This window comes from Aegilops tauschii, chromosome 6, assembly GCF_002575655.3.
Source record: "Aegilops tauschii subsp. strangulata cultivar AL8/78 chromosome 6, Aet v6.0, whole genome shotgun sequence".
NCBI classification, from domain to species: Eukaryota; Viridiplantae; Streptophyta; class Magnoliopsida; order Poales; family Poaceae; genus Aegilops; species Aegilops tauschii.
In genome coordinates, this window is record NC_053040.3 from 98,766,558 (window position 1) to 98,788,652 (window position 22,095).

A 22,095-nucleotide genomic window follows, 5' to 3' on the forward strand; every position below is an offset into this window, starting at 1 on the left:
TGGAGTGAGAAGCGACGAAGAGAAGTTGGCTACGTGAAGTTTTGTGAAACTAGAGCGAATCCGAACACGCCCTAAGTCTCACCGTAACTTAGCCCCCTCTATCAGCCATCCATTAAAAATCCGACGGACCAGATTGATCCATATTTTGAATAAAGTTTTTAAAAATGTTCAGAAAAGTTTGAAATTTTTCCAATAAATTGTAAATGTTTCGTTTAGTATTCTGTGAAAATTTCAATCCATTTGTATGTATAGTTTGCGAATACACATTTTTTATTTATTTTAGCTTAAAAAGCTATTTAATCACAAACCATACATCCAAATGGGTTGAGACTTTCCCAGAATACAAAACGAAACATTTATGATTTATTGGATTTTTTTTAATTTTTTCTGAACACTTTAAATTTTGCCGAAGATTCGTTGAGAATTTCTCTAAGATTGCAGGAATATCATTAACAGGAAGATTATCCATTATCACATCAGTAGATTCCTCCGCTTGAGCTGCATTCATCATGTTCACCTTTGCAGACTTTGGATTATGCTTGACCACTGCATTGCTGGAAGATCTGACAGGAGGAGGAGGCGGAAGACGCCTTTGGTTGAAGCACTTGTTAGCATAGTGACCTTTCTGCTGACATTTGTTGCAAGTCACCTCTGAGAGTGGACGGTGATAAGGAGCATTAGACTTTGGAGCTTGATTCTGAGACTTGTTCTGATAGCCAGAGTTGGAAGAGTTGGAAGAACCATGGCCACCTTTATTCTTCTGCTGGTAAGGCTGACGAAACGGAGGAGGAGGAGGCAACCAGAACTTCTGTTGCTTAGCTGTCACAAGTGAGGAAGAAGAAGACTGAACTGCGTCTCTGACTCTCTTCTTAGAAGCCTCACACTTGAGCTGAGCAGCCTCTTGCTTCAGTGCCATATTGTAGAATTGATCAAACTGAGTAGGCTCAAAAGTACGAGAGCTAACTGCAGATCCTCTCTAAGGCCACCTCTGAAGTGATAGATCATGCTCTTTTCATCAGGAACGTCTTGTTTAGCGAAGCGAGCAAGTTTCTGAAACTGGATGTTGTATTGATACACAGACATGTTGCCTTGCTTGAGATTGCGGAAATCCTCACGCTTGCTCTCAACAACACTTTGTGGAATGTGGTGCGCTTTGAAGTCCCGACAGAAGTCAGTCCAAGTGATCACACGACCTCCTCTGGAATCTTTGTATTGTTGAAACCAATCAGCAGCTTGGTCCTTGAGTTGGAAAGAAGCGAACTTGACATAGTCCTCAGGCCTGACATTGCTACATTCAAAATTCTTGTTGATATCCACGAGCCAATCATCGGCATCCGTGGCCTAGGCACAGTAGCTGAAAGACTTGGGCTGATTTGCGAGAAACTGGTTGAGTGTAGCGAAATGAGGCTGATTGTTGCCTTGACCTTGATTGCCTTGATTGCCTTGCCCTTGGGTGCGTTCTTGCAAGAGTTGCAGAATCATCTGAGCATTGGCGTTGGTGGCTGCCATGATAGCTTGCCATGCCTCCGGAGGCGGAGGTGGTGGCGGAGGGTTCGCCTGACTCCCTTCATTGCGTTCCGGATTCTGACGCGTTGGCGGAGCCATCCTGAAGAGGGTGACATCCGTTAGCATCTTGATAGACAAAAAGATAAGTAGAATCAACGGATAGAAATTGCAACATCTAGTCTTCACAATAAACATTCGAACGAAGATGAACGAATGAATTCCGTAGTAAATCATCACACTTCCATAAGTTGAGAAGTCACTTGAAAAAGATATGGAATCAACATATGACTTCGAAGCAACTCGAATATCACAATTCAAAACAAAACAAAGTATTGGCTTGCAGAATAAGCCGGAACAAACATATGATAGAGATTTCGTCCGAAGTTTTCGTGGTGGGGCCCACACGGGCTCAATCGTACAGCACCATCATGTACAAGGCTGTGCACATGACATACGAAGCGTCCCTGAGTCGGCATAGCCAAGGACTCTTTAAGACACTACGAGACCACTGTAAAACCAACCGTGTACAGGCGGACCACTAGACGTCGAACCCCAATCTCATATCATGCGTCTGTCGGAAAGATATCCTAAGGCTACTTGAATTCCCACTTATAAACTCCCGAAACTTTCTGGTTATGCAATCTGGTGTTGGGGATACAGGGGACACAAAATATATCACCCAAACTAGCAATCCCTAGATCCAGCTGTATCCATCCGTCAACACATAACCAAGAAACCTTCGGAAATCGTTTACCTCAACCTTCGAAAAACATCCGTTATACAATTTATGGCAATACTCCCGAACTCCCGCCCCAGTACTGGGTGGCATCGAGGTGATCTCACCAACAACTGCATAAAAGAGATTTCGATGTCGGCGAAACTCAGGTATTCCAGAACTGCAACGATAAAATTGTGACGACAACACCTCAGAGCTCAACTCCCCGGGACACTGCCACAACCCCTAAATGTCAGGAGGCACCAAGAACAATGTTCTCGTCACAAAACCATCGGAACGATTCCAAGATACCCGCGTGATCCTAAATTTTTTTAAGTGAAATTTGAGGAGAGAATAGACAAAACTTCTACGTCAGGAGACCTCACCAGAGCGACGAAGGGATTGAGGAGTAAAAAGAATCCTACTCTCCGATATATATAATCCTAAGACTCAAAACATTTTGTTCTAGACTCAACAACGCCAGTGATTCAATCAAGCAAGGGGCTCCTAAGTCGGGGATGGCTCTGATTACCAACTTGTAACGCCCACGATGCGGCTATATCTCCCACGTGTCGAGGCACGACTTAGAGGCATAACCGCATAGTGGTTTTGTCGCAAGAAGGGTCATCTTCACACAATCCCATGTAATGAACAAGAGTGGGATAAAGAGTTGGCTTACAATCGCCACTTCACACAATACATAAATATAATTCATACATCATCCAAAATACAAACATATAGACCGACTACGGTCAAGATCCAAATGAAAATAAGATAACCCCAAATGCTAGATCCCCGATCGTCCCAACTGGGCTCCACTACTACTCATCAGGAAAAGACACATAGTAACGACCACGTTCCCCGTCGAACTCCCACTTGAGATCGACCCCATCATCTGCACTGGCATCGTCGGCACCTGCAACTGTTTTGGTAGAATCTGTGAGTCACGGGGACTCAGCAATCTCACACCCGCGAGATCAAGACTATTTAAGCTTATAGGAAAGGATGGTGCAAAGAGGTAGAGCTGCAGCGGCAATAAGCATATATGGTGGCTAACATACGCAGAAGAGAGCGAGAAGAGAAGCAACGGAACGGTCGTCAACTAGCAATGACCAAGAAGTGATCCTGAACTCCTACTTACGTCATACATAACTCAAACCGTGTTCACTTCCCGGACTCCGCCGAGAAGAGACCATCACGGCTACACACACAGTTGATGTATTTTAACTGGGTCAAGTGACAAGTTCTCTACAACCGGACGTTAACAAATTCCCATCTGCCTCATAACCGCGGGCACGGCTTTCGAAAGATATTACCCTGCAGGGGTGTCCCAACTTAGCCCATCATAAGCTCTCACGGTCAACGAAGGATAAACCTTCTCCCGGAAAGACCCGATCAGTCTCGGAATCCCGGTTTACAAGACATTTCGACAATGGTAAAACAAGACAAGCAAAGCCGCCCGAATGTGGCGACAAATCCCGATAGGAGCTGCACATATCTCGTTCTCAGGGCACACCGGATAAGTCAAGCTACGAGTAAAACCAGACCTCGAGTTTCCCCGAGGTGGCCCCGCAGGCTGCTCGGTTCGGACCAACACTCGAAGGAGCACTGGCCCGGGGGGGGGGGGGGGGGGTTAAAATAAGATGACCCTCGGGCTCGCGAAAACCCGGGGGAAAAGGCTTAGGTCGCAAATGGTAAAACCAAGGTTGGGCCTTGCTGGAGGAGTTTTATTCAAGGCGAACTGTCAAGGGGGTCCCATAAATCACCCAACCGCGTAAGGAACGCAAACTCAAGGAACATAATCCCGGTATAACAGAAACTAGGGCGGCAAGAGTGGAACAAAACACCAGGCATAAGGCCGAGCCTTCCACCCTTTACCAAAAATATATAGGTGCATTAATTAAATAAGAGATATTGTGATATCTCAACATATCCATGTTCCGACATGGAACCAACTTCAACTTCACCTGCAACTAGCAACGCTATAAGAAGGGCTGAGCAAAAGCGGTAACATAGCCAAACAACGGTTTGCTAGGAGAAGGATGGTTAGGAGCTGACATGGAAAAATGGGAGACATGATATAGCAAGTGATAGGTAGCGCAACATGGCAATAGAGCGAACAACTAGCAAAGCAAAGATAGAAGTGATTTCGAGGGGTGGTCATCTTGCCTGCAAGGTTCTCAGAGTTGTCGAAAGCTTGATCCTCATAAGCGTACTCAACAGGTTCCTCGTTCACGAACTCGTCTCCCGGCTCTACCCAAGACAAGAACATGAAACAACGGAACCACAATCAATCACGAGAAATGCACAAGCAACATGATGCAAAACATGTATGATATGCAAGATATGATATGCGATGCATATGCGTGATCCGGAAGGAAAATGAAGAACAAGGCAATAACTTGGCAAACCAAGCATGCCACTAGAAAGATGAGATGATTTCGTTCGAAATCGATATAAAGATCACCGCAATCGGATGCACGGTTTGCAAATGGCAAGCAAAACAAGAATGACACGAATCTGCGATTAACAGCATGATAGCACTTAAAATGCAACAAGCAACAATGCTACAACACTCCAACATAGCAACAAAGCATATGGCAGTAATCTACAGGAGATTGTTGACAAAAGATGAACACTGAGCTACGGCTAGTTCACAACATAACAAGCTCAAACAAGCATGGCAAAAGTGCAAAAGATAACAGGTTCACTGACTTGGTGAAATTACTGGACATGGCAGAAAACAGCATCAGGTAGCAATGTTCAGAGCACAAAATCAACATGCTACAGGAACTTAACATAGCAAAACAAGGCATGGCAGTATTCTACTAAATGCATATAACTAAAGTCCCTTACTGACTATAAGCCAAAAAGGACCAGAAGATATGATGGAAACCTTGTAAACATAGCAAGTTTCGTTATCAGGTTTCAGACTTAGCAGAAAACAGAGCATGGCAGAAATAATAATATGAAGGCATGTTGGTGAGCTTGATGCACTCACCAAAAAGCAATGCATGACAAAAAAAGCATACCTACAGCAAGATGGCATGTTTATGAAGCTAACCATGGCAAGAATAATTACATAGCATGTATGGATCAACTACAATAAGCTTGGCAAAAATGAATATCATGTTAAGAATCTGCCAGAAATATTTTATAGCAAAAGTAGAGCAAGATTGAGTCATGCTATGGCACTCCATAATTGCAAACAAGGGCAGGAATGGATCAATTACAACAATATCTACAAAACATCTTTACTGAACATCTCCTAAATATGCATGGATCTCTCTGTAGCATCAAGTTTACATGGCAACAAAATAACAGCAGACAAGGACTTATTTCTCTAAGTCCCTGAAATCAGAAACATTACGGGGCCTAGTTTGCATGCTTGTGCTAGTCACCACAGAGATCACAAAAATACATGGCATACACCACTAGAAAGATGACATGGCATACAACAAAACACGTGTAGAGCTCATGCCCATAAGATGCACAGATTAAATGTTACAAAAATGACAACTCTCCAAGTTCTGATAAGAACCAGAAGATAACAGCAACTAGCCCTCTTACAACAGAGATTTGGGCATCAAGATGGCCTCTAATGAACATGGTGCAATTGAACAAAATGTAGAGCATCACGAGGCAAACAATTTGATATATTACATGCGCGAAACGAAGCTATATACAGAGAGTTATGCACTGTTGAACATGGGCATATGAAGTGAAAATTGCAAACACTTAGGAAAATTTGGGGGGCTCTCGGGGTCAACCTGGCGTTGACCGGATCTGGATCGGCCGAAGAGCTCGGGCTAGGGCTCGGGGCCTTATTCGCCGGCGACGGGAGGGAGAGGGCGGAGGTGAGGCCGGCGGCCGGAGGGGTGGCCGGAGGAGGCGCGGGCGACGAGGGCGGCGGTGCCGAACGGCGGCGGGGCACCGCGGGCGACGAGGCGCACGGCGCACGGCGGCGGCGGAGCGGCGCGGTGAGGAGGCGGGCGCGGGGCGACGGGGCCAGAGCGGCGGCGCGGGAGGAAGCGGGCCTGGAGGGCCCGCGGCGGTGGCGGCGTACGGGCCGGCCACGTGGCAGCGCGCCACTGGCTGGGCGCGGCGGCGGGATCCGTCCGGCGCGGAGTGGACGCGTCCGGCCGCGGAGAGGGAATTTTTTTAGGGTTTGATCTGCGTTTGTTTTCGGGAGGGCTCACATATAAATAGGTAGAGGGAGCTAGGAGGCTCCAAATGAGGTGCGGTTTTCGCCCACACGATCGTGATCGAACGACCTAGAGCATGGAAGAGAGTTTGGTGGGTTTTGGGCTGGTTTTTAGGGGGGTTTGCTGCACACACAAATGGACTTTGCGGATGCCCGGTTAACCGTTGGAGTACCAAACGACCTCCAAATGAAACGAAACTTGACCGGTGGTCTCCCGGTGGTATACTAAGGCCACTTGACAAGCCTCGGTCCATTCCGAGAATGTTTGACACCCGCATACGAAAGGAAACAAAAGGGGTGCGCCGGAGGAGATAGGAGCGCCGGATTGCAAAACGGACAACGGGGAAAATGCTCGGATGCATGAGACGAACACGTATGCAAATGCAATGCACATGATGACATGGTATGAGATGCATGACATGAACAAAATACAAAACGACAAACAAAACCCGACCACGGAGGGAATATCATAGCACATAGCCGAAAATGGCAAGAGTCGGAGTTACAAATATGGAAAGTTACATCCGGGGTGTTACACGCACCAAGGTGTGGTTTGGCGCATCGCGGTTCCCTACACGACGATGAGCGACACCATCTGGGTATAAATGACGGTGTAGAAGACCATGCAGAGCCAGACAGGGAAGGTCCGCAGATGATCTTCACTTGCTCCACCTGCGTCGCCGTGCACAGCTTTCACTTGTCACGCGTTTGGCTGCACGTGGCGAGCTTGGAGTTGATGTCTTCGCTTGTGAGCGCTGCTCTTCTGCATCACCCTCAAGAGCAATAGCACAATATTAACTAGAGGGCTATTGCCCCCCCCCCCCCCCCCCCCCCGCCAAATTTATTTCTTTGCATGAACACATAATATTTAACATTATTTGGGCCAAATTTAACATAATACACTAGATTAACACTCAACCACTCACAGTGTCGAGGTTAACCACGCTAGTAGGCCATGGTGCGCATTATAAGGGTATCACATAGACGAAACAAAATATAGCAATTTACGTTAGTGGTAAAAAAGGGAACATGTTGGAAATTCGAATTTGAGTCCGACTGTGCTTACTCTCAACGACTGGAATTTTATATGCATTGTTGTGAGATAAACGAATCCAAGGATGATACAAAGAATAGATTTTCCAATGGATTGAACCATGAAATTCGGTCTAGATTTCAATATATTCCTCGTTTCATTGCTGATATGTATATTTGTGCTAGACCACCATGACCACAATGACTCCAACTCTTGCTCACCATTACCGGTGCCTACACCATCTAAGTTGTTGCAACAAGGTAACATGAAAGGTACATATTTCATAACTCCAGATGAGAATGATGCATGACTTGTTGATTCAAATACATCATGTGTTGTTGAGATAGACATTGTTTTGATCACATCACCTATAGTCGACGTATATTTCGATAGACGCTTTGTTAGGGTACCGCGACTAGCCGAAAAGCCCGGATGGGGAGCAAGAAGCAAAGTTACCCAAGTCCAGGCCCTCGCTCTAGAGGTAAAACCCTACTCCCGCATTGCATTAATTAGATTGTACAATGGTGATCTCAGGGATGGTAGATTTACCAAAGGGCGAAGGTAATGTGTCTATCGTCTAGCCCAGACCCGACTTATATATAAAGGATGCTAGGGTCACAAAATCCTAGTCGATCTAAAGGGGGTTTGAGGGTTCCAACGTCGGGTTGGCCTCCTTTTCTTGCATGACAAGGATGTCGGTTTCCTCCTTCTAGGGGGCCCAAAGGCCGGTCTAGAGTCCGAGGTGGTACGCCGATCTGGGAGTCTTGGGCCAAAATATCCCGGGGAGGAATCTACCGAACAGGCAACAACCAACCTTTAATTTTGTTTTCTTGAAGTGGATTTTCCAGCCCTCGATTGTATTATATTTAGGATATTCGTGTACAGGGATACCCTGGCTATGTGGAATGATCTGTTGGATATTTGTGGTCAAGTTATTCTGACTGAAGAACCAAATAAAGTTAAGTGGTTGATCACAACCTTGGGTACTTTCTTTGGTTAAATCGCTTTATCATTACATCATTGCTAGACATGTTGTTTCCCCCTACAAGTTGTTGTGGAGGATGAAAATGGCTTTAAAAGTTAAAGCCTTTTCCAGGCTTGTTACTAAAAACAGGGTTTTGACCAAAGATAAACTGAGTAACAAAGAGTGGACATGAATAGGAAGTGTGAGTGCTGCGATAGTGAAGAGAGTAATGATCACTTCTTCTTTTCTTGCTCACTAGCTAGGTTTTTACGGAATGTTATTGGGGCTGCTTTGGGAAATTCCAAAACCCCCAAAATCCGACTATAATCTCTTTAGGTGTTGCTGGATTTTTATGGACTACCTAGCTATAATCTCTTGATGTATGACAGAATTGGTTGTCTAGATATATTGGCAAGGATATGGCTATAATCTCTTTAGGTGTTGCTGGACTTTTAGGACTATTTGGAAAACATGAAACAAATCTTGCTTTCAAGTATACTTCTTAATGTCCCCACTAAGCTTATACTACTATAGAAAGGAGGATTGCAAAAAAAAAAAAATGCGCATGGTCTAGAAGACTTGCTAAATTGACGAGTGAAATCTTCAAGAAAGAGCATATGCTAGGGGTATACGGTCAACAGGATATGTGTCTACCCGTGAAAGTGATTTTGGGCTTTACTACTTTGTTCCACTGCTTTCTCCTGCATGGTATGTACGTAATATACAGTCTCTGCTCTAGGTTGAGTTAAGCGGTGTGTGCCTATGCTTCTATAGCTTGTAGTTACTGGGTGTGAAAGGGCAATGTATCTCCCCTAGTTAAGTTTCTTTTTCTTTTAGTTTTTCACCCTGGATGCATGCTACTGTAGGCTTTGGGGGTGTATATATGGCCGATGCTGTTTCTTCTTGTACAAGACTATTTTCTTAAATGAAAATGGGGTCCTGGAGGCTCCTTTGATTGAAAAAATTACACCACATGAAAACCTCTTTAATGGCAGGACTAAATAAACAACATCAGAATAAAGGAGGATTCCAAGGTCATTACCCACTCGAATATTATACTGTATGATGGATTCTTTTTACCAATATAATAGTTTTTAGAGAATGTCACTCTTTATTGATCACAGAAATTCACTACAAAGAGTTTCTCGAATAAGTTACACTGCACTGGATAAAATCATCAGAAGAAGCACACAATTGAGGACAACGTTTTGGTGCTGGGAAGCATCTGCTCCTGATGATGAACAATAAATCAAAAGAAATAGCAAAAAATCAAATAAATTTCGATTTCTTTGACATGAAAGACGCACAAGTTTTCTAGGGTATGTAAAAGTTTGTGACGGTATGACATCGTAGGGGCTCGAGACAGAAAAAAACAGAGTTTTGAGAAAGGTTTAGAATTTTTTGTTTTAGAACAATGATTTTGTTTTTTGTTTCCCGAGCTCCTCCTATGTCCATTGTCATGAAACTTTGCACGCCCACAGAAAACTTGTTCATCTTGGACGAATAAGAATTTCAGTTTTCTTTTGCTATTTATTTTAATTTACTGTTCATCCGGGAGACTCGTGTCCAGCTATGTATTTTGGCACATAATTGCGCTAATGTATGAGCCGCGACAATCGACAATCAATTTGACACCACAAAAGAAATCCATTTACCCCTAAAAGAAATCCATTTGGGCCTGTTTATAATTAGAAAAAATCGTCAGAGGGGTTAGTATAAGGCTTAGGCCTGGTTAATTTTCATTTTCGCCGCCGCGTCCCACCACCACCACGACCAGAGCAAGAGCAACGCGGGGAGCCCAGGACAGGTGACGCCCGACGATGGCGGCGGCTGCGGCGGCGGCGACGACGGCGGCGGGGGACGGGGAGCTGGAGTCGCTGCTCCGGAACTTCCACCGCTTCTCCCAGGTCAGTAGCCCCGCACCGCGGCATCCCACCCTACCACCGTCCCGCTCCCGCTGGTTCGCGCCTCGCTCGCACCCCGTCCGTCTCGGAGTTTAGGTTTGGATCAACGCCACGTTCAGGTGCCGAAGAGCTCGAGCCGTCGCAGCAATCTCCGAACCTTCCGGGGGAGCGCCAACACAGATACGCTCAGGTGTTAGATGAAATGCCTACGAGACGGAGAACGCCGCCGAATAGATTGTCTCCGACGGCATTGGCGGAATCGAGAGCATTTTGCGTCTTTGTTGGTAGCAGCTTCCCTTCCCGTATGATTGCATTTTTGGCCAATGCTGCGGATTGTGGTAGCTGATTGGTTATGCCGAGGAGCCTCTCGTCCCATTGACATGGAGAGATGCTGCTGTGCGGGGAAATTTTCACAGTAGTTCAACTCCAGCGCTCGATTCTCCGTCGAACCCACTGCAAATTATTCGTCGATTGAGATGCTATTTCAATTCCTACGTCCCCAGTAAACCAAAATATATGTAGCGTAGTCTGTGGGGGCAGAAGAGAGTGATTTTGTAATTTCTGCTGCTTCCAGAACTCAAGTGTTGCCACCGATTTCTAATGTAACAGTTTTCATTGCCTAAGAAAAAATAAATCTGTATCCAAGTATTCATTTCCTGTGATGTGTTGATCTTCTGTTGTTTACTGGCTCTTTGTTCTGAACAGGGGTATAAAGATGCACTAGCTGAGGCCCAGGCTTTAAGAGTGAGCTGCAGTTCTGAATCCAAGAAGCGCGAAGCTCTTGAGTCGCATATAACAGATCTCAAGAAAGGTTTAACTGAAATTCAGCATTCTTCCACAGTGCAGTCCAGCTTTATTTTATTTTATTTTATTGCTTTCCTGTTAATGTAAATCATGTAATAGGTGATAATTTCCATTGCTTGCTGAGGTTGGAAGAAGCATTTTAAGTTTTTTCTTTCTGTTGCGCAGATAATGAGCGGTTAAGGAGGCTGTACACTGAAACTTTATTCAAGTTCACCAACCAGGTAGGTTGCTACTTACTGTAATGCTATGTGCAGTTACAATTCTACGCTAGGCTGGTGAATTTATAATACTAAGATTATGAAATAACTAAATTAGTTTTCATTGTCGGTCGTCAACTACTGTGGATGTAGATGAAATCAGTTAAGTTAATGGTCTTAGCTCGAGACTGTCTGCTGTCCTTTACACTTGTGAGATTGACTTCATGTGTTGACATTCTGGTCCATTCTATATTAACTTCTGAATTGTACAATTTGATCTGATTGTTTTTCTGTTTGCGGCTTGAAAGCTGACAATATATGAAGTTTAATGATAGGGCAAGGTGCTAGGGTTTAATATGCAACATAATCATGCCCATCAAACTATGGACTATTTCTGATATGCTTGATGTTATTCAGATAAAATATCACACAGAAGCTCAAAGTCTGAAGGAAGAATTAGGAAAAGCAAATAGCAGATTGCTATCCATGGAAGAGGTAATTAACTGCTTTCCAAGCATCCAGTTAATCCATAAAGTCAATCTAACACTAGTTTATATTCAAACAGGAGCATAAGAGGGAGGTCGAGCAACTTAAGCATGACAATGAAATGAACTGCAATGCCCTGGAGAGCAAACTCAGGTAAAGAGAAAGGCCTTTTATGGGACGTGACATATTACTGTAGGGAGAAGCTGGGGATTCAGATCAAATTATCCTGTTGATTGTTTTATGAAAACTGAAGAGCTAACTTCCGCTACAACCAGCTGTGCTCTTGTTCAGCAAGCTGCCGATGAGGCTGCGATAAAACAACTCAAGTTGGACCTGGGTGCTCATAAAGCTCACATCGACATGCTAGGTAGCAAGTTGGAGCAGGTCACTGCTGAAGTACATATGAAGTGTAATGCTCTAAACTTGCTTCCATGCTGATTCCTTGGATCATCACCTCTTATCTCTGATAATGTAAACACCCCCTTGCTCGTGTTACAGATAAAAACGATATCCAGGATTTGCACGATGTGATCATGGTGGAACAGGAGGAGAAAGACGACACGCAAAGGAAGCTTAAAACTGCAGAAAATGAGTGTAAGTTTAATCTGGACCGGTGGGCCAAATAAACAAGTGCTTTTGCGAACCATGTAGATTTCAAACAGTTTTGGGTTGTTCGTTCAGTCTGTTGTGCCAGTTGACCACTTGTTGACAGGGATTTCATCTTCCTTTTTTCTGATCCAGTGAGGATTCTGAAGATGAAGCAGGCAGAGCAGCAAAGGGACTCCGTCTCGGTCCAGCATGTGGAGTCGCTGAAGCAGAAGGTCATGAAGCTCCGGAAGGAGAACGAGTCGCTGAAGCGGAGGCTGGCGAGCTCCGAGCTCGATTGCTCATGAGAGCCGGCACCCCCCTACCCATCAGGTTCCAAACCCTTCGTCGCTATCGAACCCATCGTAGTTTCCCTCCCCAATCCCCACCTCCAATGTACATTCACACGCACCATCTCAACCATCACAGTGATTTTCCCGTGTTGAGATGAGAAACAGTACCATATGGTCATACAATCAGGGGTCACACAGTAAGACCACTGATTACCGGATGAAATGTATGCTCTGGAATGAGCTAGGCGCTATGGCACGTTCAGTTCCACACTTTGATGTTCTTCTTATCCCGAAGCATGCAGAGGAGAGGAGAGCTCCGCATGTATGTATAGTCCATACTGTATGTAACATTCATGGCATTCACTGTCAGGCTTCTTGCCCTACATGTTATGAGAACTGGTAGAGACTGGGGAGTGTTCTGTTCAGAGATTGATAAATGGAAGTGACAAATACAGTACACAAAAGTGAGTATGCATGCTGGAGTACAGTGCGATCCCTCCATTGACTCCAGCCGATCTCCTCCTGCCTCTTGCTGCGTTCCGTGGGTCAGCGTTATGGCATCCGATATCGCAAATCGTTTTTCTGGCAGCGTTTGGTGGCTTGCATTGCATCCACTGCTTTTTTTTAGAGCACCATTGCATTCCCTGGTGTCTGCTTCAGCATGATTGGTTCGTTTTGCCCTGTGCTCTGGAAGCATCGAGCGAGCAGGCCCATTGCGATTTCCGCCACCGGGCCCAGCCCAGGCCCGTTAGCCCGACGCGGCCCGCACGAAATCCACCCCAGACGCTACAGCCTGGCACCCCTCCGCGGGGCACGGCGTGGTGTGCTGTGACGCTGTGTGCGTGATCACCCCTGCCGTTTCTGCAGCTTTTTCCCTCCCCCGCTCTCTCTCACCCACTTCTTCTTCTTCCCCACGCCTCCCCTCCGCCTGCTAAACCTCGGCCGCCGCGCCGTCCGGCCGTACCGGTCACAGCCCGAACCCCCGGAGGCGTCTCCCCGTGCTCCCGCGCCAATGTGGCCTACGTGGGACGTCCCGCGCTCTCCTGGAGACCAGCCCGTCCGCCCGCTCCTCGCCGCGCCGCCCGGCGATCGCCACGCGCGGCCCGGGCCCGCGCGCTCGTGGGCCGACGAAGCCGACGCCGCCGACGACGACCCCCCGCTCCCGCCGCCCCCGCCGCTCGGCTCCTCCCGCCCCGTGCGCCTCGTCGACGCCCTCGCCTCCCGCTCCGAGGACCCCGCGCAGGCCCAGGCGCAGGCGCTCCCTCCCCCTCCCCCGCTCGGCTCCTCCCGCCCCGAGCGCGTCGCCGGCTACCGCATGGACGCCGACTCGCCGCGCAGCGATGGGAGGAGCTCCAGCCCCGGAGGCGGCCAGGGCGCGCGGCGCCGCTCGCGCTCGCCACGCCAACGCGGGAAGCCGTCGCCGGAGCGCGTGCACGTGCCGCTCCCGCCACCTCCCCCCGTCGGCTCCTCCCGCCCCGTGCGCGTCACCTACCGCTTGGAGAGCGACTCGTCGCGCTCCTCCAGGAGCTCCAGCCCCGCAGAAATCATGGGCCCGCCGCGGCGGAGGTCGCCTTCGCGATCAAACGACGGGAAGAGGCGGCGCAGCTCCCCGCCGAGGAGGTCGCCGTCTCCCGACCCGCCCAAGCGGCCTCGAAGGGACGATGGGGCTGGCCGACGCAGCCCACCGCGCGGCGGGAGGTGAGGCTTCGGGACTTGGGCCCTTCCGCGCCGTGCCGTTCTAAGCTAATCTATGTGTGTTTCTGGTCGTGCCTGGCCGGCGCTTGGTGTAGGTACGAGCGCGGCGGAGACGGTGGCAAGCTCGCCGGGCATCGCGCTCCAGGTGAGCCGACTTTGATGAGCTTTCACGTTTTAGTCACATGCATTTCGAACCTGATTCGCTCTGTCTCCGTCTGTGACAAGTTCGCGTGATCGGCGAAACAGAGTTTTGAGGGTTCTCGGCCTGTGGAGTGTGTGGGGTGTTTTGAGATAGTGAAGCGATAGCTTGGCCTGATCGAGACTGAGCTGTCAGACCTTGCTGATCCACCTTCACCTCGAAACATGTGGGTTTGATTTGAGGTCAATGGAAAAACCTGTTTGCCATCTGTCATTCTTGTGCTCAAAGACTTGTACGTAACTATCATGTGTGATTTGGCTGTCAGTTGAGCTGCTCGCTCTTGGAGCACTCACCTATGGCCTTCGATCCCAAGCACGTGACCTGAAAGGGTTGTGGGGGTTTAAGCTTTTCTCGTGTTTGATAATCAGTATGTAGGCCATGTGATGGTGTTGTACAGTTTGTTAGCTCTGCCCTCAATCTCGTGCACTATGCACACTATGGTGTTGTACAGTTTGTACACTATGCACAGTATCTATTTTATAACTGAAGCTATTCCTCAAAAAAGAATTTACAGCTAAAGCTTGACTTGTGGGCTTCCTAGCTTGAGCAACTGCCCCCATCAATCAAGTGTATGATAGTTAGTTCCTAAGCGTTTGAGAAGTTGGAGTCAACATCACTAATTTTGTTAGTGCACTTTAGGAAAAAGAAAATGGGAGACCTGTGGTGTCAACATGATATGTTCTGTTACTTCTGGGTTTACCTCTTGTCTCGAACATCTGGAATTCTTAGTATCAAGCATGTGAATTGATCTGTTCTATTACCAGCCTGCTTATGCAGAAGGAAACAACAGCTAGTGTTAGCAGACAAGCTTCATGCGTGTTCACGTCATGTATTACTTGCTGTTATTTCAGATGGGCCTAACTCTGGCTATGGTGCTTCCAGTAAGGTTCAAGATATAACCCAAAGGTAAAGAAATTGTTGCCTTATAACCGATAGGTTTGATCTGCTTAGTATGTTATAATGTTAGTTCCTAAGTTCTCAAGCCATCTGTATATTGTTTATCTTTCTCTTTCTCTTGAGTTACTTCTGTTTCCATTTTGAATCCTATACTTGCGCTGCATGTGATTGTATATGATTCTGAATATTTTCAGAAAAGGATTAATGACGTACAAACAGTTTATCCTAGCTCTTGAAGATGATGTTTCACCAGCTGAAGCTGAGAGCAGGTAATCAACAGAATCGAACAGAAGTTTACTTTGAGCTACTGGTACTAGACCCACTTTCAGTTCAGAACCACCTAATTGATTGATTAAACCTTCCATGGTTGACAAGGTACCATGAATACAAGACAGCATACATTACTACACAGAAACATGCATATTTTGATCTCCATAAGGGTGATACTAGGTATGTTAAAATGTTTTCATCTAGAGGCGTTAGCTTACGCTCTCAAGGAACTAATGGTTTTTTCTTTCGTTTGACTGTAATTGCAGGTTGAAAGAGAAGTACCACCCGACAAGCTTATTATCTGTTATTGAAAGGTGAAACGTTTGCTACCTCTCTTTCTGAAAATAGTTTGCTTACTGTCACAAATTTTGGTACCCCGATCTGTGTTGAGTACCACCAAAAATGATTGTAACACTTCATGACTAGATGAAACAGTTGTATGTGTTATTTTTATGTATGCTTTCTACTTATTTTTAGTTGAGCTTTTCTTGTTGGTAGTTGAGTTTTGCTGATCATTGGCATGTCTTATTTTGTTAACTCAGGAGGAATGAGTTTTGTAAGGCTGCAGCGAAGAGTTTAATTCTTGATTTGCGAAGTGGAACTTTGGACCTGTGAGATGCATCTCTAATCCTATCTAATTTTGTCTTATATATATATTGCACAATTTTGCCAGTTTTGCTGATATCCTTATTGTCTTGGTCCAGTGGTCCTGGAATGACTGCTGATGGATCAAGCAAATCAGGGAATGTCAACTATGGAAGCTCTGGGAATGGTGAAGATTATGGTAACAAGAGAAGAAAGAATGGAAGAGGTCCCCCAAAAGAACCTGGACCACTTTCAACTGCTCCGAAAGCTCATCCGGTCAGTTCGAAGTATCGACGAGTTCAAGCTGACATAGATCAAACTCTAGCTTTAGTGCGAAAGCTTGACACTGAAAAGGGTATTGTTGGAAACATTCTGTCAATTGGTGGTGATCATGGCAAGCCAGATGATGACAGATCACATGTTGGATCCGCAGGGCCTTTAGTCATTATCCGGGGCTTAACTACTGTCAAGGGCCTTGAAGGTGTTGAGCTCCTTGACACTCTCCTTACCTACTTATGGCGTGTCCATGGTGTTGATTACTATGGCATGTCTGAGAGGAGAAACGCAAATGGTTTTCGTCATGTGAGAGCTGACAACAAAATTGCCGATGGGTTTAACATCAGTGCTGCTGATTGGGAGAAAAAACTGGATTCCTTCTGGCACGAAAGACTGGTGAATGGTGATGATCCTCTAGTTGTATTGACAGCCAAGGACAAAATTGATGCAGCAACTGTTGAAGCTCTGGCACCTTATGTCAAGAAAATTATGGATGAGAATTATGGCTATAAGTATGGGTGTGGAGCCATGGGGTGTGCAAAAGTTTTCCATGCTCCTGAGTTCGTTCACAAGCATCTAAAGCTCAAGCATCCTGACTTGGTCTCTGTGTTAACTTTGAATGTCCAAGATGATATCTATTTCCAAAATTACATGAAGTATGTTTCAGTATAATCAGATTAAACTAAAGCTAAAACAAATTTCAAACGTGTTAAAAGGTGATGTTTCTCATGTAATTTCTTTTTGGTGCAGTGATCCAAATGCCCCAGGTGGAAAGCCAGTTATGCAGCAATCTGAACAAGTAAGAATCTTCGCATCATTTAGTTATTCAGTGGCTTGGTACATTTAGCTATCTATTCAGACTTTCTTGGAATACATACAACAAATTAGGACAGGTGCCGTTCGTAGATACTCCCTCCATTCCAAAATTTCTAGGTTTATCCTAAGTCAAACTTCCTTAAGTTTGGTCAAGTTTATACAAAAAATTACCAGTTTGACTTAGGACAAACCTAAAACTTCAAATATCTTGGAACGGAGGAAGTAAGAAATAAAGTAGCTACTTATTCCTGCATACCGTTTTGTTGTCAAAATAACAAAAGGTCGATGTAAAAGAGAAGATTGCCTCCCATATCCTGTTACCTGAAGTTTACTTGTAACCAGTTTTTACCAGAAAATGTTAACAATTAGTTATTCGTATGGTTTATGAAGTTTACATATTACTTCCTGCAAACTTTTGATTTCTTGTATCTTGTGATAGTATTCAGGTTTCATCACAACCCCGGTAACCTTTTTGCTTGTGTTTTGCATTGCCATTTTCGCCTTCATTGAAATTACATGCAAAGCAGCAGTCATGTTTATTGAAATGATAAAGCTGCAGTGTTACAATTTTTGTTTATACCCCATGTCCTATATGCAGGACAGCGGCAGAATGAGAAGAATACCAGATGAAGGCGCTTTTGATAAGCAGGGTTCAGATGCCCCACTTATCCCTGACGCCCCTCCAACAGTACTAGTCCCTCTGCCTGGTGCTGGGTAGGTTATGTTATGCTGATTAACTATTAATTCACTTATTTTCTTTTTATGAAAAGGCGTATGAAGTGCAGGCAGAGTACTAACATTGGCTGCCCTTGTTTTAGCCCATTGGGACCATTTGTTCCTATAACACCAGATATGGCCGTTCAAATGATGCGAGAGCAAAGACCTCCAAGACCGAATGGTGCTCAGCGTAAGAAGAAACCTTTGATGCCTGAACCAATGATGCCCATGTATCCGCATTTTCCGCTTGATCCTCGTCCTTTGCGAAGGTCAGTGATACTCCTCTAGTTTTCTGTACTTTCTCAAGGATTAGATAAGCAAGATTCCAAAATCTTTATTGAGGTGCTTTCTGTTACATGTAACGTCTCTTTTGTTGCTATGCTGAATTTTATCTTCAGCCCTTGTATATTTTCATACTTAACAACCGACCATTCTTCATTTAACAGAATTTGTACTCTGTACTAGTTTGGCCTCATGCATTTTTATCGAGGCTGAGGAATCATCCTCACCCTGTTGTATTTCTCACTCGTGGAGGCAATTTCTTCTGTAAAAATAATATTGAATCTATTTCCACGCTGCACTTATCCGTTCCATGAGTATCGCATAACCTGTTTTCGGTCCTGCTTGCAGGTACAATGATCTTGATGCTCCTGAGGAAGAAGTCACTGCCATTGACTACAGAAGCGTGTAGGGCGTCTCCATTTACCCACTCTAATCCGCTGATGACCCACATAGCGAATGTGCTCCAGCAAATTACTCGCTGTTGCCGTGGCAATGGCAACGACAGACAGGGACTGGGATTTTGTGAAGTCCTGGCGGACGTATGATGCCTCGTCATTTTCTGCAACACCCCCGCTCAAAATAGCAAGTATTTTAATGAGATTTGTCACCGTGCTTGTTGGAATGCACCGAATCAGAAGCTGGAAAATCAGTATGATCCATCCGACCGCTCGTATTCACAGTTGGAGTACGGAGAACTTCTATGTTTGTTTGTACTTTGTAGGCATGTGTTTGTGGTTTGTGCTGCCTCTTTGTTGATGTGGTCGTTTGCTCGGACGAGAAGGTGATGCCTACACAGCGTCTCACCTTTACATTCTCGGCTCAAACAGCCAAACGACACCGTGTGGTCAAAGTATTTGCCTCTACAAACAGCCAGGCTCCCTCCGTAAGAAAAGCATCTTGCAGTCAAATATAAAGAAGAAAAAGGATGTCACCGTGTACTCAATCATTTTCTTCCTCTTTTCCGTCGTAGCAGCTTTTCTTTGAATTGGTTGTGTTCTAGGCTGGACTCCACGCTTTTCATTTTTGGATCATAAACTGGACTCTATGCTTGTAGCACGGCACTAGTAAACCGCATTTTCACTAGGATTTTGATAATCTTTCTCAGCCGCTCCTGTGCCACTACCGCATTGTTGGCTATCATGATTTGAGTCTAGTCTAGAATCCAATAAATACACACCTAACCAATTATTTGACTTTATCGTGAAGTTTCTCTATTAACATTTGATTTTCATAATGAATGTGATGCAATGACAATTTTGATGCCAAACTTTTACTTACTCCATCCATTCCATAATATAGTGCATGTACATTTTTTGAAAAGTCAAATTTAGCAAACTTTGACCAAGTTTATGGAGAAAATTATCTGTATCTACAATACTAAACATATATAATATGAAAATGTAACTCACGATGTGTCCAGTGATATGCGTTTGGTATTTTAAATGTAAATATTTCTCTCTCTAAATATGGTCAAAGTTTGCAACGTTTAATTTGTGAAAAAAATCTATACACACTACATTATGAAATGGAGGGAGTACAAGTTTTCTGTTGCTCTCTGCGTGTGGACAATGTCCATCATTTTCTAGTTGATATTGAGCTAATGTATTGTTTACTTTTTTTTTGCGGGGAAGGGACTATGTCTCATTGATGTTACTAGGTGCATAGAAAACATGAAATTTATGAAGTGAATAACTTCCTTGGCCATCTTATGACCAACATAAATAAATATTGAAATGAAACAATCTTTTAGAAACACATTTTGAATACTATTAGGATAAAGTTAGTGATAAAACTGAACAAACACATTTTTTTGGGAGTAGACAAGGTGTGCGAGTATTCATTGGGTAATTGTAATATTGACGTATCCGAACACATGCCACCTTTTTTTATGATAATACGAGTCTCATTCACATAACGAAAAATAAAGTACAAACCACCACTACTAGGGAAAAGCCTATACACAGAATCTTACCAACAGCGCGCATTAGAACAAGGCGCTGCTGCTACGTAGCAGTAGCGCGTACCGACGAAACGCGTTGCTGAAATAAATGAAGCAGTAGCGTGCTTGTGATAAGCCGCGCTACTGCTATAATTGCCACGACCCCGCCGCCAAGCTAGTTATAGCAGCAGCGCTTTAATACAAAGAGCGCTACTTGATGTCGCTTGAAGTTACGTCGTTATTTCCCCAAAGAGGAAGGGACGATGCAGCACAACGGCGGTAGGTATTTTTCTTAGATATGAAACCAAGGTTATCAAACTAGTAGGAGAATCAAGCAACACAACGTAAACAGCCCCTGCACACAAATAACAACACCTCGCAACCCGACGTGTTAAAGGGGTTGTCAATCCCTTTTCGGGTAACGGCGCCAGAAACGGTGCGTGGACGGGAGAAAGTTGTAATAGATTGATAAATAGATCACAAATAAAATAAAGTGTAGCAAAGTATTTTCGGATTTTTGGTTTAATAGATCTAAAAATAAAAGTCAAATAAAATAGATCGCGAAGACAAATAATATGAGAAAGAGACCCGTGGGCCGTAGATTTCACTAGTGGCTTCTCTCGAGAAAAATAGCAAACGATGGGTGAACAAACTACTGTTGGGCAATTGATAGAACTTCAAATACTCATGACAATATCCAGGCAATGATCATTACATAGGCATCACGTCCAAGATTAGTAGACCGACTCCTGCCTGCATCTGCTACTATTACTCCACACATTGACCGCTATCCAGCATGCATCTAGTGTATTAAGTTCATGGAAAAACGAAGTAATGCAATAAGAACGATCATATAATGTAGACAAGATCTATCTATGTAGAGATAGACCCCATCGTTTTATCCTTAGTAGCAACGATACATACGTGTCGTTTCCCTTTCTGTCACTGGGATCAAGCACCATAAGATCGAACCCACTACAAGCACCTCTTCACATTGCAAGACAAATAGATCAAGTTGGCCAAACAAAACCCAAATATCGGAGAAAAAATACGAGGCTATAAGCAATCATGCATAAAAGAGATCAAATAAACTCAAATACTTTCATTGATATAAAAAGATAGATCTGATCATAAACTCAAAGTTCATCGATCCCAACAAACACACCACAAAAAGAGTTACATCATATGGATCTCCAAGAGACCATTGTATTGGGAATCAAGAGAGAGGGAGGAAGCCATCTAGCTACTAACTACGGACCCGAAGGTCTACAAAGAACTACTCACGCATCATCGGAGAGGCACCAATAGAGGTGGTGAACCCCATCTGAGATGGTGTCTAGATTGGATCTGGTGGTTCTGGACTCTGCGGCGTCTGGATCAATATTTCGTCGACTCCCCTAGGATTTCTGAAATATTGGGGTATTTATAGAGCAAAGAGGCGGTCTGGGGGGCACCCGAGATGGGCACAACCCACCAGGGCACGCCTGGGCCTCCTGGCGCGCCCTGGTGGGTTGTGCTCTCCTCGGAGCACCCCCAGGCGTAGCCAGGGCCCATTATGTTCCTTCTGGTCCAAAAAAATCTCCGTAAAGTTTCGTTGTGTTTGGACTCCGTCTGATATTGATTTCCTGCGATGTAAAAAACATGCAGAAAGCAACAACTAGCACTTGGCACTATGTCAATAGGTTAGTACCAAAAAATAATATAAATTGACTATAAAATGATTATAAA

The 22,095-nt window shown here is 45.0% G+C and overlaps 2 protein-coding genes across 3 annotated transcripts; both read left to right on the forward strand.

Annotated features, from left to right (window-relative positions):
- Positions 1-10,151: 10,151 nt before the first annotated feature.
- On the forward strand, positions 10,152-13,093 carry LOC109752309 (protein At-4/1). Its single transcript, XM_020311204.4, has 8 exons — positions 10,152-10,329; positions 11,032-11,137; positions 11,296-11,351; positions 11,745-11,822; positions 11,893-11,966; positions 12,089-12,222; positions 12,312-12,407; positions 12,555-13,093. The coding sequence occupies exons 1-8, from the start codon at positions 10,243-10,245 to the stop codon at positions 12,704-12,706; spliced, it is 783 nt and encodes a 260-aa protein (XP_020166793.1). The 5' UTR covers positions 10,152-10,242; the 3' UTR covers positions 12,707-13,093.
- Positions 13,094-13,517: 424 nt separating this feature from the next.
- Positions 13,518-19,165, forward strand: LOC109752310 (serrate RNA effector molecule). 2 transcript variants are annotated; one of them, XM_045229725.1, is made up of 13 exons: positions 13,518-14,389; positions 14,482-14,531; positions 15,437-15,491; positions 15,677-15,751; positions 15,858-15,932; positions 16,019-16,066; positions 16,295-16,363; positions 16,457-16,692; positions 16,771-17,269; positions 17,364-17,412; positions 18,028-18,143; positions 18,248-18,415; positions 18,777-19,165. In XM_045229725.1, the coding sequence occupies exons 1-13, from the start codon at positions 13,704-13,706 to the stop codon at positions 18,835-18,837; spliced, it is 2,187 nt and encodes a 728-aa protein (XP_045085660.1). In that variant the 5' UTR covers positions 13,518-13,703; the 3' UTR covers positions 18,838-19,165. The 2 variants fall into 2 exon arrangements, with proteins under 2 accessions (XP_045085660.1, XP_020166795.2); XM_020311206.4 differs by having other exon boundaries at positions 13,522-14,389; positions 16,457-17,269.
- Positions 19,166-22,095: the final 2,930 nt, after the last annotated feature.

What these genes read in the sequence shown, in the direction of transcription:
- LOC109752310 (XM_020311206.4), top strand. Translation starts at nt 13,704, where the DNA reads ATGTGGCCTACGTGGGACGTCCCGCGCTCTCCTGGAGACCAGCCCGTC. An exon ending in AGCCCACCGCGCGGCGGGAG is followed by an intron (nt 14,390 to 14,481) that starts GTGAGGCTTCGG and finishes CGCTTGGTGTAG; the next exon opens with GTACGAGCGCGGCGGAGACG. An exon ending in TATTTCCAAAATTACATGAA is followed by an intron (nt 17,270 to 17,363) that starts GTATGTTTCAGT and finishes TTTTTGGTGCAG; the next exon opens with TGATCCAAATGCCCCAGGTG.
- LOC109752309 (XM_020311204.4), top strand. Translation starts at nt 10,243, where the DNA reads ATGGCGGCGGCTGCGGCGGCGGCGACGACGGCGGCGGGGGACGGGGAG. An exon ending in TATAACAGATCTCAAGAAAG is followed by an intron (nt 11,138 to 11,295) that starts GTTTAACTGAAA and finishes TCTGTTGCGCAG; the next exon opens with ATAATGAGCGGTTAAGGAGG. An exon ending in TAAAACTGCAGAAAATGAGT is followed by an intron (nt 12,408 to 12,554) that starts GTAAGTTTAATC and finishes TTTCTGATCCAG; the next exon opens with TGAGGATTCTGAAGATGAAG.